This window comes from Pogona vitticeps, chromosome 5 (genome assembly GCF_051106095.1).
Source record: "Pogona vitticeps strain Pit_001003342236 chromosome 5, PviZW2.1, whole genome shotgun sequence".
Lineage (NCBI taxonomy): Eukaryota > Metazoa > Chordata > Lepidosauria > Squamata > Agamidae > Pogona > Pogona vitticeps.
In genome coordinates, this window is record NC_135787.1 from 108,908,007 (window position 1) to 108,922,699 (window position 14,693).

General features: G+C 41.1%; 1 protein-coding gene across 2 annotated transcripts in view; it reads left to right on the forward strand.

Annotated features, from left to right (window-relative positions):
* Window positions 1-14,693, forward strand: part of TM7SF3 (transmembrane 7 superfamily member 3) — a 28,351-nt gene that overhangs the window by 2,779 nt on the left and 10,879 nt on the right. For both annotated transcript variants that reach the window (XM_020797774.3, XM_020797775.3), the window contains exons 2-5: window positions 6,260-6,417; window positions 8,357-8,507; window positions 9,776-9,896; window positions 13,399-13,570. In XM_020797774.3, coding sequence (XP_020653433.3) covers window positions 6,260-6,417; window positions 8,357-8,507; window positions 9,776-9,896; window positions 13,399-13,570 — 602 coding nt within the window. The remainder of the gene's footprint in view (window positions 1-6,259; window positions 6,418-8,356; window positions 8,508-9,775; window positions 9,897-13,398; window positions 13,571-14,693) is intronic.

Sequence of the window (14,693 nt, forward strand, 5' to 3'; positions counted from 1 at the left end):
GATATTTCCTTCCTTCAGATATATGTACAAATATTTTTTTAAAAAGAGAGAAGCATGAAGATTCATTTTGGCTGCAGTGAAACCCATTTTGGGGTAGGAAGGTGAGACAGAAATCAAATACTACCTCAGGACTGTCTTTTGAAGTCCAGAGAAAAGGGACAATCACCAGATATCACCAACTTTAAAGATGCTCATTTCAAGGATTAGGGACCACAATGTCTTGTGTGAAGAAGTGTAGAAGTTTAAGATGGTGAATATGGAAAGCGTGGAATTGATCCCTGGGTTAATAATCAGTTTGTAAAAGTTGGGAAAGAGTAAAAACAAAATGGCAGTTAATTTATGCAGAATACTCTGCTCAATCTCTGGTGTTCTGATCTGGATACCATTAGAACAAATAACAAATGAAAAAAACCACAGGGACTGTTCGTGGTTGAGAAAAGTGTCTTTGTTTTACCACCTTTGCTTTTAAAAAAGGGTGTTATTGCTTTGAAAAGTATCATGAATCTTCTAGCTAAGGCATCAAAGCAGTTTGTGTGAGCTGCGCACCAACTTTATGGGCTTCTGTATTGCTAGACACCTCTCTGGAACCCTGTCATGTGCTTGTGATGAGTGTGTTGGGAAAGGAGTGATTCATGGATTCTCTTCAGCATTTACGTACTTGTATTTGAAGTGAGGTTGGTAGAAGATTGCTCTTGTGGTATTTGTAGAAACTTACCTTAATGGAGTCAAAACACTTTGAACCTAAGAGTGTAAGCACATAGTCAAGGACTGTGTGCTTAGTATTTAAGTTAAAGTGTTCCAGAAGTACAGGGATAGTTTGAGAAAAGAAAAGTAATTGAAAATATTTAAATGAATAAATGCTAAGATACAATCTGTGTTTAAAATTGTGTAATGATAAATTAGAAAAGAAATTACATTGCTCCAGAATACAATTGTTTTGTCCTGCCTTTGGTTCAATGGCTAAAATCCTGTTGCGTTAAGTTACACTGTGTAAGGCTCATGACACCTGCAAAAGGAAATTATATATGTACTGATTTTGGGGAAATTAAATGTTTCTTATTTCTCCTGAAGGTCTGAATGTGCCTATATACTGTAAATCACTTTGATTCTTAGTGAGCTATTGGAAGCCATGGAAATTACTGTGGTAATAACGTAATAACGTGGTGGCGCTGCGGGCTAAACCGCAGAAGCCTGTGCTGCAGGGTCAGAAGACCAAGCAGTCGTAAGATCGAATCCATGGGACGGAGTGAGCGCCTGTCGCTTGTCCCAGCTCCCGCCAACCTAGCGGTTCGAAAGCATGCAAATGCAAGTAGATAAATAGGTACCATCTTGGTGGGAAGGTAACAGCGTTCTGTGTCTAAGTCACACTGGCCATGGGACCACAGAAGATTGTCTTCGGACAAACGCTGGCTCTATGGCTTGGAAACAGGGATGAGCACCGCCCCCTAGAGTCGAACACGACTGGACAAAAATTGTCAAGGGGAACCTTTACCTTTACCTTTTTTAACGTCCTCTCTCTGGTGGCTATTTTGGTTAATTAAAGACTTTCCACTCCCTTTCTGCAGCCCCTGGTGTCTTTCCAATGATGAGCCTCGGGATCTCTAAGAAAGAAATTGGGGATGTTTAATTTCTGGAAAACCACCAGTGCTGGTGACCTTGTCAGCCTTATGCAATGTACTGTAATACTGTATATGGCAAAAGGATTTCAGTCAGTGTATGGAACAGTCGTGAATAATTTGAATTGGCTTTAATGTATTATATATTTATTGATTTCTTGAGGTGTTTTTTGGTAAGATGCTTTGTGTTTTCTTCAAGCAAAGTATAACTTTCTAAAATAAGAAGTGCAATTGTGTAATATGATTGTACTACATTGTTTCACTGATTATTTGTCCTGCAGGTGGAATAGTAAAAAGGGAAGAATGGGGACTGAGCACCTGACAGGTCACAATACACAGTCGGCTTTAGTGGGACACCGTTTGTTCTAGGTGAAAAACATATGAGTTGCAGGATATGTCCCAAGGGGTTCTTACCACACTTGTTATTGTGTACTCCACTACAAGAGAGGAATACTGTTTGTGTAGTATATTTATTTATTGGATTTATACATCTCATTAGTGAAATGCACTATTCTATTTTAAAAACAGAACAATCAGTCTAACTAAAATAAAACACAACGAATAGCAGTAGATTCAAAGAGGCATAAATTACAGATTGCATGCAGAATGCAAGGCATATAGAAACATCAGGCAGAGTGTGAGCAGGAGACAGCTAGTGTGCCGTCCTCCCAGGTGTCGGAACCCTAAGAAGACTGAGGCTGTGTAGAGGGAGTGTTAGTGGAGATAGAAACAGAGGGACAAATCGAGAGATGGGTGTTAGAAGTTTGCCTAGCAGACGAAGAAGGGGAGGAGCGAGACCTAATCACGTGGGAGGAGATACTAAATGAGGGGGAAAACGCGCTGGCTTTTCAGATCACGACTGAACTGCCAGGAGAGAAGGTAGAAAAGGGAGTCCAAACAGAGCCGATGATAGGACCTGAGAATTTAGCCGGGCTATTGAAGGAATTCCCTAATCTACACTCAGGCGGAGGGCTGCTGCCTGATCCGGTAGGCAAGGGAATTGGAGAAGGAGGGATAAAGGCAATAGAATGGACAGTGGTCGTGTACCCCCGCAACCACCCTGGGGGACGGAGGGTGATTTGTCTCAGTCCCTTTTTGGTCCAGCAACAACCACCCGAGGGAGACTGGGCGAGACATCCCTGTTGTGGGACTATATGTGCGGTCCGGACCACGCCACTGAGGCCGATGTCAGATCACGAGAGGTTTGGGCCAGCCCCGATGTAAGAAGCGTGTGGACTATGCCAGAGTTGCGAGTTAAAAGTTATAAAACTTTACCGGAACTAAGCTTAATGGACCCGTTCGAAGCAGTGGAACGTGAAAGTTTGTTAAATAAAAAGACAGTTGTTCTAGTTAACGACCAGCCTCCAACTCTTATTGCTGCGCCTACAGGGGACTGCCTGTGGTGGGAAGCGAACCCGCTCACAGAGTTACCAAGAAAGTCTGTCTTTTTTAAAAAATATTTTCAGATGCTTTTAAATGCTGGGAGCGATGGGGCCAGGTGCAGCTCCACTGAGATTTGGTTCCAGAGTGTTGGTGCCACCGTGAAGATGAGTTGGTGCCATCTGGTAGATGATTCCCTGGTCTTTTTCAGAGTGGCCACCTGGAAGAGCATAACCTGAGAAGACTTAGTGGAGCAGGTAGATGACACTGGGGAAAGATGCTCCATTAAGTAGCATGGCTCCAAACTGTGAAGCCTACAAAGCCATTATTTAGTGTGAAAGGGGCAAACAGGAGTGAGCAGTGATCATTCTTAGGTTTGTCTGCTGCTTCCTGTCAAGTAGCCAGGAGAAGGACAGTTTGTTCCCCCTTTTGTTTAAAGTTTGTCATCTTGTCCAGACCCACAAACTGAGGTTAACTTGGATTATATTTCAAACAATCTGAATTTGAAAATGATATCGTAGAGCTGTTACCCTTGCCCGACTAAATGCATTACCATCGGCAGTACTAGAAGGGAAGTATAAGAAAATTCCATTCTCTCAATGTAGATGTTCTTGCAATTTGGGTGCAATAGAAACAGTTATGCATGTTCTCCTGCCCTGTCCTTATGTTGATATTTGGAAGAATTTTATTGAACCTCATCTAAAATTACTCCCTGGGCACTCTGAGGCTTTTTACATGCTTTTATTGCTGTCTGGACACAATATAGATATCTGGTACAATGTGGCAAAATTTCTTGCAGCTGCTGTTAAAATCTGTTAAAGGAAGGTTTTAAAAATTACAGTACAGTACTTGACTAGTTATTAGTGGGAACCTGAAAGGGGAGACTAAGGTAGCATAATGTATTACTTTGTTAGGATGTTTTTAACTTAATACATGCTTTTATGTGTGTTTTACTGTTCCGGCTTGGGATTCCTCCAGTCCAGACTTTCGCATGATGTATTCTGCATATAAGTTAAATAAGCTGGGGGACAATATGCAGCCTTGTCGTACTCCTTTCCCAATTTTGAACCAATCAGTTGTTCCATATCCAGTTCTAAGTGTTGCTTCCTCTCCCATGTATAGATTTCTCAGATCTCTGGTTTTTCCCTTTCTATTATTTTCCTCTATTTCTTTGCACTGTTCATTTAAGAAGGCCCTCTTGTTTCTCCTTGCTATTCTTTGGAAGTCTGCATTCAATTTTCTGTCACTTTCCCTATCTCCCTTGCATTTTGTTTCTCTTCTCTGCAATTTCTAAGGCCTCGTTGGACAGCCACTTTGCTTTCTTGCATTTCCTTTTCTTTGAGATGGTTTTTGTTGCTGCCTCCTGTACAATGTTACGAGCCTTCATCCATAGTTCTTCGGGCACTCAGTCCGCCAAATCGAGTTCCTTAAATCTGTTCTTTACTTCCACTGTGCATTAATAAGGGATTTGGTTTCGATTATACCCGACTAGCCCAGTGGTTTTCCCTACTTTCTTCAGTTTAAGCTTGAATTTTGCTATGAGAAGCTGGTGATCAGAGCCACAATCACCTCCAAGTATTGTTTTTGCTGACTGTGTAGAGTTTCTCCATCTTTAGCTGCAGAGAATATAATCAATCTGGTTTCAGTGTTGCCCATCTGGTGATGTCCATGTGTTGAGTTGCCTCTTGTGTTGTTGGAAAAGAGTGTTTGTGATGACCAGCTTGTTCTCTTGACAAAACTCTATTAGGCTCTGCCCTGCTTCGTTTTGAACTCCAAGGCCAAACTTATCTGTTGTTCCTTTTATCTCTTGACTCACTACTTTAGCATTTCAGTCCCCTACAATGAGAAGAACATCTTTCTTTGGTGTCAGTTCTAGAAGGTGTTGTAAGTCTTCATAGAATTGGTCAATTTCAGCCTCTTCAGCATCGGTGGTTGGTGCATAAACATGGATGACTGTGATGTTGAAAGGTCTGCCTTGGATTCGTATTGAAATCATTCTATCATTTCTGAGATTATATCCCAGTACAGCTTTTCCTACTCTTTTGTTGACTATGAGGGCTACTCCATTTCTTCTATGGGATTCCTGCCCACAATAGTAGATACTGTATGATAATCGTCTGAACTGAATTCGCCCATTCCCCTCCACATTAGTTCACTGATGCCCAAGATGTCAATGTGTATTCTTACCACCTCCTGTTTGACCACATCCAGCTTACCATGGTTCATAGATCTTACATTCCAGGTTCCTATGCAGTATTTTTCTTTGCAGCATCAGACTTTCCTTTCATTTCCAGGCACGTCCGCAGCTGAGCGTCCTTTTGGCTTTGGCCCATCCACTTCATTAGCTCTTCATAACCACCAAGGATAATGGACTGCGATTGTAACAGAGGATGTGAGTGGTGGTTGCTTGTGTTTGTCATGAAGCACACTTCTTCCTAAATCCTCCATGTCCTGTTCAGAAATACCTGCAGTTGAATAAGGGAAGCTTTTTCTCCCACCCTGCTAGATACTGGTTTCATCCAATAAAACTATATGGCAGGAGATCAACACTGATCAAAGGCTTCCTTTGACAATTTCAGGGTGCAGGCAACTTTGTCGCATTGTGTACCCATCACGTGCACCCCGAACTGATCAATGGATTCCTGTAGACAGTGACAGTTTGTTGACTCTGCTGATGTCATTTACATTGCACACGCAGGGCAGCACAATAGGATTTCAGCCAATGTATATCTCTGTACACATTGCTGGAAAACTAGAGTGAGAAATTGTCATTGTATTCATGCCTTGCACGTGGACCTCCTGGAGGTCTTTCACCAGAGTTGGAAGAGAAGGTTGGGCTCAGTAGACCTTGGGTCTGATCCAGCAGGGCTTCTCTCATGTTATGATCTTAATTAATGCAAGCTAGGCTGTGTGGCTTACTAGGGAAGAACAAGCTGTAATTAGAAAGACTCACTAAATTCAAGAAATCTGCCTAGTTGGGGTTTCAGGGGAGTGAATAGTGTCTTGTGACCTGACAGTTTTGAAGGGCAAATAGACATGAGTAAAAGTTGTCATGTGATCTGTAATGGTCCAGTAGGAAAGATAGGCGGTCTGTTACCCAAGGCATTCACAACCGGGAGGAACTCGTCGAGTTGGTTCCAACAATCAGTTAAACTACATGTTCAGCCTGTGTGCCTTTTTCCCCTCTAGGTGGTCGTCTATGTTTCTTTACCCTTGCAAGATGGATAACCTGTATTTTGTTGATTTTTTTCTTTACAATGCAGCCTTTCTCATTCAGCTTTCTTTGGGGAAATTTAAAAATGTGCGGCTCAATGAAACAGTTCCAGCTGAAGCAGTGCTGGGGAATATTGCCAGCAATGTGACTGTCATCATCTTTCAGATCCATACCTTCCATCAGAATGTGACAATTTCTTTTGATAAGGTACTTACATTCTTGCTGGTTAACATTAATTTAGCATTGGAATGGTTTGTGACTGATTTACCTAGTAGCAGTTTTCCAGTGATATAGGCCCTCTTGATAAGTAGTGTTTCCCCCTGGTTAGGAGCTATATAAAATCTTGAGCTCATAGGTTCTGTTCCCCTATTCTGCTTTATCTGGTATAAAGAAACATATTGACCTATCTAATATCTGGTTCATTTGTATCTGGAGATGTCTGTTACCTGGATTGAAAGACTGGATAGCAGGCTGAGGGAAATCTCCTAAGCACATGAACCCACATTACACTGGCGAAGCAGATAGAGATTGTATATATGCTGTATATAAAGGTTACCATGCTCTCGCTCTCTCACTCTCACATACACGGGCACAGACATAATAAACTTTATGGTTAAATATATTTGTTTATCACTTTAATATACTGTCTTACTTCCATGATGGAACCCAAGGTGCCTTGCATAGAGTTCATAGGTAGTCTCCTGTCCAGGTAGACACAAACTTGGAATTGACTTTTTCAGAATTGCAGTCTACCATGGCTTGAATGGTTATACTGCCTTGAAGGATTGTCCTCTTCTATACAGCTTAACAGTGGATATAAATAAAGCAACCATGAATAACTTGCAAGCTTTGGCTTTGACATTCTGCTTAGGATTTCCAGTGGTAGGGAGAAAGTAAGGAGGTAAAGATTATGAACTGTGGGAGAAGAAGGAATACCCATTTTCTGACTAGAACAGCTTTTCTGAATTTCTAGTAATATGTGCCAACAACCTTGGGGAATATTGATTATTCCTTTTAATTAGCAGAATCTGTGGTACGAAAACAACAGCAGCAGCACAAAGAACAAATTTGGAGAAATCAGCTCAGTCTCATTACCCCCTCCCTTTGGTTTCCCCACACAAACAAGCACTTAGTTATGATAAAATCACTCTAGAAGCATTTAAAGTTTAAAAGGGGTATTGTTGTTTACAGTCACCATCTATAGTTACAATCAGTAGAATAAAAAAAGGAAGAGTTAAAATTGAGTCTCTACCATATGTTTCAATGCTTGTTCAGAGTTCAGGGAAAGAAGGACTATCAACAAAGACAATGCAAGCAGGCAAAAAAACCAAACCAAACCAGGAAGGGTGGTGGGAGGTTTCCAAGAGCAAGAAAATTTTTACCAACAGGTTAGAAGCAGAGGACAATCACTTCAGGTTGTAAAAGCCCTCTCCTATTGATATTCAATTTTGATGCATGCAAAATTGCTATTTTTCTAAGAAACAAATGATAATATTGTTTTTCTCCTGCACCACGAGGAAGAGTTTTTTACATTTTGATTCTCATTTCTTATTACAAGATGTATTTCAGTATACAGTGGTGTCTCGCAAGACGATTTTAATTTGTTCTGCGAAAATCGTCGTGTTGTGAAAAAATCATCTCGCAAGGTTCCCTATGCATCGGTCTAAAAAAAAAAGTCTTGCGAGGCACCATAGTGATCGCATAAACCAATCGTCTTGCAGGTTTTTCGTCCCATGAGGCAAACGTCTAGCAAGGCACCAGTGTATAGTAAATGGAAAGTAAAACTGGATTTTATTATCTAGGCTCTTAAAGGTTACTCCTAATCGCCTGGAAATTCAGATTTTTCTAAAAATGTGGTAGCCATTAAATGATTTTTTTTAATTGACTTGCTGTAACTTCTGTTGAAGAAAATCAGTGAATGGGTACCACATCTTCAGAAGAATCTGAATTTCCAATTACTTTAGTATTTCTGGAAATACTGTATCAGAGATGTTTTTGAGACTGTTGAAAGTCTAGGCACACAAGAATCGCTAGAGACTGAGTCAACATTATTGTAAGTGAGAGCATGCAGAAGAATAACCCCAAACTGCAAGCCTCAAAACATTAATTTTTAGAGGTACACATTATAATCTTTTCTGCTTCTTAGAACCCTTCTACAAACAACTCAGGAACTGGAGTAGACAAAGGGCTGGTTTCTGTCCTCCGACCTGAACAAACTGTGTGTACCTGGTATTTGAAAACTGGGGATGCCAACCATGTGCTGAGCACAGTTGTTGCGTACTCTTATGCTGAAAAAGGTAACCTCTTTCTTTCCTCCATTCAGAACTGAAATTGTCCACTGCTTTTGGGGTGTGTGATAAATGTTTTTATGTTTTCCATGCTCCTTAGAAAGGTTTGTCTGCGAAAATCATACTAAGTTGCTGATGCTGTAAATGTTTGCCTACAACTGAGGCTGCACTCGGTTGATTTGTAGAAATGAACCATAGTCCACAAATGTTTCTCCCAAATAGCACTTGTTAGTCTTTAAACTGCTAGAATTATTTGCTTTAGGTGCAGCAAACAGCCGTGGTGGCCCTTTTTTGAAAATAAAAGCAAAAAGCAAAGCATGCTGCTTATATACCGCTTCAAGCACTCTCTGGGCTGTTTACAAGTTAATTATGCAGGCTACACATTGGCACCCCCATTGAACTGGGTACTCATTTTACTGACCTCAGAAGGATAGAAGGCTGAGTCAACCTTGAGCCGGCTACCTGGGATTGAACCCCCAGGTCGTGAGCACAGTTTTGGCTGCAGTGCAGCGGTTTAACCACTGTGCTACAAGGCCCATTCTTTGTCATTCTCTTTAAAATTCTCCATATATGTATTTTTCCACCCCTTCTTAATGATGATGATGATGTACCATCAGGTCAATTTTTACTTATGGTGACCCTTTCCAGCATTTTCTAGGTATAGAGTAATGAGAAGTGGTTTACCATTCCCTTCCTCTGGGGGGCGCTCTGAAACTGTGCAGTTTGCCCAGGACCGCACAGGCTGGCTCTTAGAGGCACAGTGGAGAATTGAATTTCCAGTTTCTGGCTCCACAACCAGACACCTAACTCCCTGAGCTATCCAGCCATCTTTGACTATGGTCTGTATAGCCCTCAGCCACACAAGAATTTCATGTAGGTTTGAAAATGTCAGTTTCTTCCTTACACCAGTTAAGCTTGGAATGCTGTCCCGAAGTCACTTTTCTTTGCTCCTTTCTCTTTCATTAAGCAACCTCCTATAGCCAGTGTAGGTGCTATTTCAGCCCAGCAAAGATTTTCCAATCTTGTTTCTTTTCCTCTCAACTATTTCCTCCTCCTTTTCAGTGGTAATCATTGGTTGACAGAAACCCACTGCAAGCCATGTATCACCTCTTGATTAGAAAGGAACTGAGACTTGTATTGTTACATCTGTAATACAGAATCATAGTGGTAGCGTGATTGTATATGCAGTGCATTCATGAAACTGGCTCTTGGTTTGCAAACAATAGTTTTCAGTGACTTCACATAACTGTTATTACTCAAGTTGTCTTTTTTTTTAGATCCAATCCCTGGTGGCTGCAACTTGGAATTTAATTTGGACATTGACCCCAATATTTATTTAGAGTATAACATGGCAGAAACACACATCAAATTTGCCCCAGCAAATCTGGGGTACACAAGGTATGTACAGTTAGTCTTCATTGTTACATGAAGATCTTAATACATGTGCACAATTCTGAATGATGATGTTCAGATTTTCCTCTCTTGGAATCTTAAGACATTCTTACTTTTTAAAGCCTCTGACCAAAGCAAGAGAAAGATTAAAATGCTTTTCTGAATCTGGAAATCTAAGTCGTTTTCAAAGTTAGGTTAACCATCATTTTCCAAAGAGTTGTCCATGTGGATGTTGTGTCTGAGTTTTCAGTCATACTGAAAAAGAAGTGTAGATATTCAAATGTGGCCTTCTGGCCTTACAGTTTGCAAAGATGCTTGATTTAATAGCATAGATCCCCATGTTTATTTAGAGGATATTCTCGTAACCCATAGCTAAAATATGAAAAAAGACAGAGCCTTTTGTATTTTTTTAAAATGGCACCAGTAGCCGCTTTGTGACAGAGCTGAAGTTGGGTGGTGACCTATTACTCTGTATTAAAGGATCTGTAGCAGACACCGAGGGAAAAGAGCCTAGTCAATTCGATTTAATTTTTTGTGATGAATAATGTGAGGTTTTATATTTGAGTAACAAGAACATCTATTAAATGGTTCAGTAAGCTTCAGGGGAGGGCAGCCATTGTTTGTTGTTTAGTCGTTAAGTCATGTCCGACTCTTCGTGACCCCATGGACCAGAGCATGCCAGGCCCCCCTGTCTTCCACTGCCTTCTGGAGTTGGGTCAAATTCATGTTGGTAGCTTCGATGACACTGTCCGATCATCTTGTCCTCTGTCGTCCCCTTCTTTTCTTGCCTTCACACTTTCCCAATATCAGGGTCTTTTCCAAGGAGTCTTCTCTTCTCATGAGATGGCCAAAGTATTGGAGCCTCAGCTTCAGGATCTGTCCTTCCAGTGAGCACTCAGGGTTGATTTCCTTTGGAATAGATAGGTTTGTTCTCCCTGCAGTCCAGGGGACTCTCAAGAGTCTTTTCCAGCACCACAATTCAAAAGCATCAATTCTTCAGCGGTCAGCTTTCTTTATGGTCCCGCTCTCACTTCCATACATCACTGCAGGAAAAACCATAGCTTTGACTATGCGGACCTTTATCGGCAAGGTAATGTCTCTGCTTTTAAAGATGCTGTCGAGGTTTGTCATCGCTTTCCTCCCAAGAAGCAGGCATCTTTTAATTTCATGCCTGCTGTCACCATCTGCAGTGATCATGGAGCCCAACAAGGTAAAATCTGTCACTGCCTCCATATCTTCCCCTTCTATTTGCCAGGAGGTAATGGGACCAGTGGCCGTGATCTTAGATTTATTGATGTTGAGCTTCAGACCATTTTTTGCACTCTCCTCTTTCACCCTCATTAAGAGGTTCCTTTATTCCTCTCACTTTCTGCCATCAGAGTGGTATCACCTGCATATCGGAGGTTGTTGATATTTCTTCCAGCAATCTTAATTCCGGTTTGGGATTCCTCCAGTCCAGCCTTCCGCATGATGTATTCTGTATATAAGTTAAATAAGCAGGTAGACAATATACGGCCTTGTCATACTCCTTTCCTAATTTTGAACTAATCCGTTGTTCCATATCCAGTTCTAACTGTTGCTTCCTGTCCCACTGTGATCTTGTTCTGCCTCCTTTTTTCTGAATGTAACATCTAAATGCAATGATGAATCTGCAACGTCTACATTTTCTAACAAAACATATTGATTGTTTAACAAGGTTTCGTGAGTTTTTTCAGCCATTACATCTGTCTCTGATTTTACAGAAACGGTGTCATTTTTGTCTTCTTTAGACAACGATAAGTTCTCCTTCTTAGTGAAGGGTGATGAATTCAAAACAGATTTATAACTGTCACATTCAGACAGGAAGTCCCCCAGAGATGTTGCCTTTTGCTTCAGGGTGAGGGGTGAAAGATCCATCCCACTTGTGGCTCCCAAACCTTCTTGCCAGGCATAGGTCTCAAATTGGGACAAAGTGGACTGGCCCCACGGGGTCTCCCACCTCTCTATACATTTTGCTTGTTTTCTTTCCACCGAGCCTCCCTCTGTATCCATGCTTTATATCTTTCTCTCTTCTCTTCCTTCTGTCTCACCCCAGTAGGGTGGCTTCCTATATATCTGCCTTTTCCACTCCTTCGCCACATATTCTCGAGGAACTCTAAATTCCACCCATTCCCCTGTCCAGGGCTCTTCTTGAACCAAATCTACTAAATCTTCCTCTTCCTTCTCCATCCAGCAAGCTTCGTCTACTCTGTCCACCTCCAACTGCCCCCCTTCCCTTCCTCCTTCCTTTTCCTCCTCCTTTCCTGCCAAAATGGCACCCCCTATTGTTTCTGTCCCTATATGTAGCCCTTGTAAGTCTTATGTCTGCCAGCTGTCCCTCGTGGTTTCCTCTTGAAATGACCAGTGGTACACTTCTCGGGCTACCTCTGATGTTGGTCTCAGTCTCACACCCACATATAGATTTCTCAGGAGATAGATAAGGTGGTCAGGCACTCCCATTTCTTTAGGGACTTGCCATAGTTTGTTGTGGTCCACACAGTCAAAGACTTTTGCGTAGTCAATGAAGCAGATGTTTTTCTGGAACTTTGTGGCTTTCTCCATAATCCAGCGCATGTTAGCAATTTGGTCTCGAGTTCCTCTGCCCCTTCGAAATCCAGCTTGTACTTCTGGGAGTTCTCGGTCCACATACTGCTGAAACCTGCCTTGTAGGATTTTGAGCATAATCTTGCTAGCATGTGAAAAAACTATGAGCTGTTCTAAAATAAAAGAGTATGGCACAACTTTTTAATCTTGTAATTGTATTTTTAACCATATATTGTTTAATTTATCTTTTACTATTTAACTTACTGTGTTTTTAAATTGTATGAATTTTAATGTTGTGAGCTGCTTTGGGTCCCTTGTTGGGAGAAATGCGGTATCATCATCATAATTATATAAATTGTATGGTAGTTGGAGCATTCTTCGGCACCTCCCTTCTATGTGATTGGAATGGAGACCGATCTTTTCTAATCCTCTTGCCACCGCTGAGTTTTCCAAACTCGCTGGCCTATTGAGTATAGCATCTTAACAGCGTCATCTTTTAAGATTTTAAATAGCTAGACTGGAATGCCATCACCTCCACTGGCCTTGTTGTTAACCGTGCTTTCTAAGGCCCATTTGACTTTGCTGTCCAGAATGTCTGGCTCAAGGCCAGCAACCACACTATCTGGGTTGTCTCGGACATCCAGATCTTTCTGGTATAATTCCTCTGTGTATTCTTGCCACCTCTTCTTGATGTCTTCTGCTTCTGTGAGGTCCCTCCCATTTTTGTCCTTTATCATGTCCATCTTTGCACAAAATGTTCCTTTAATATCTCCAATTTTCTTGAACAGATCTCTGGTTTTTCCCTTTCTATTATTTTCCTCTATTTCTTTGCACTGTTCATTTATGGGCAACTGTAAAGAGTGCTAAAAACTCTAGAGCATTAAAGCAAAGTATGACAATCTTCCTAACTCATTTTAAGTTAATTTTCCCTCCTACAATCTTCCAGAGGTACAAACCCACCGTTGTGTGATTCTGGGTCTAGTCAAGATTCCAGGTTGAGGCTATACTATGATATCTATCAGTATTTCCTACCAGAGAATGACTTGTCTGAAGAAACATTTGTGAGTCACATGAGGAAGATGTCTAATGTGAAACATATTAGAACAAATGGCATTAAAGTAAGTTCTACACTTCTTATGTATGGATTAACTGTGTTTTTGAGATGCTGTCATTTTTCTATGTAAGTCCTTCAGTCAGTTTCCACTGAAGATCTCTGGGCTGTATGATACAGCCATGTGACTTGCTTCAATGGGAGTCTTGTAATGGGAACAGAATTAACAGTTAATTAGCTGGTATACACTGTGGCTTTCCAGAGACTTCAACAGAGTTATTTCCCAGTTCTTTAAACTGGACAGGTCATGGATTAACATATGACCTCTCCATGCAAAGATGCAGTTGACAGAACTTCTGTTAGTCCCTTCCTGAAGAAACTTGAGTCTAAACAATTCCTATAATATGTAAGGTGACTTAAAAATTGTATCTTTTTATATGGTTATGTTTTGCTTCTACTGTGTGTGGCGATCCCCCTTTGTGCCCTTTATACCTCTGGGCTCCACAAAGGTAAATCAGCCCTTTTCGCTGCCACCAGGTATTATACTAATACCAAATCAAATCCCACACACTCAGGAGCTGTCACCCCAAAAGGTCATACAATTTCAGGAATCAAGGGTTTTGAATAAATATTCTTTTATTATTGAACAAATCATAAGGAGAATCAAATATAACTGTTTCATATGTTCATGTATAATAAATCAGGTGTTAATGTATATCAGATCATGTCAATATTTATCTTGTTATACTGTACTTAGGCATTCATTCTTGCTTGTTCACTATATTCTAACTCTTTCAGTTCCCTTCCTTGACCCTTTTTGCTATTCCTAAATCCTAGCACTCTCTTAATAACTTCTGGTCCCTAACTCTGCCTGAACATCTCTCTCTCTCTCTCTCTCTCTCTCTCTCTCTCTCTCTCTCTCTCTCTCTCTCTCTCTCTCTCTCTCTCAAATAGAGTCATGTCATCTTCTTCTGATTGCTGCACAAGGGTGGAGAGCGGGGTTTCAATTAATTGGGGCTTATTTGGGGGGTTGGGCTTATATTACGAGCATCCTGGAAAATCATACTAGGGCTTATTTTCAAGTTAGGTCTTATTTTCGGGGAAACAGGATAGCATGTTTTGTTAAGCCAATTTGAAACTGTGTGTGTGTGTGTGTGTCCCTGTCCATCCCTTCTCTTTTAATCCTTTGC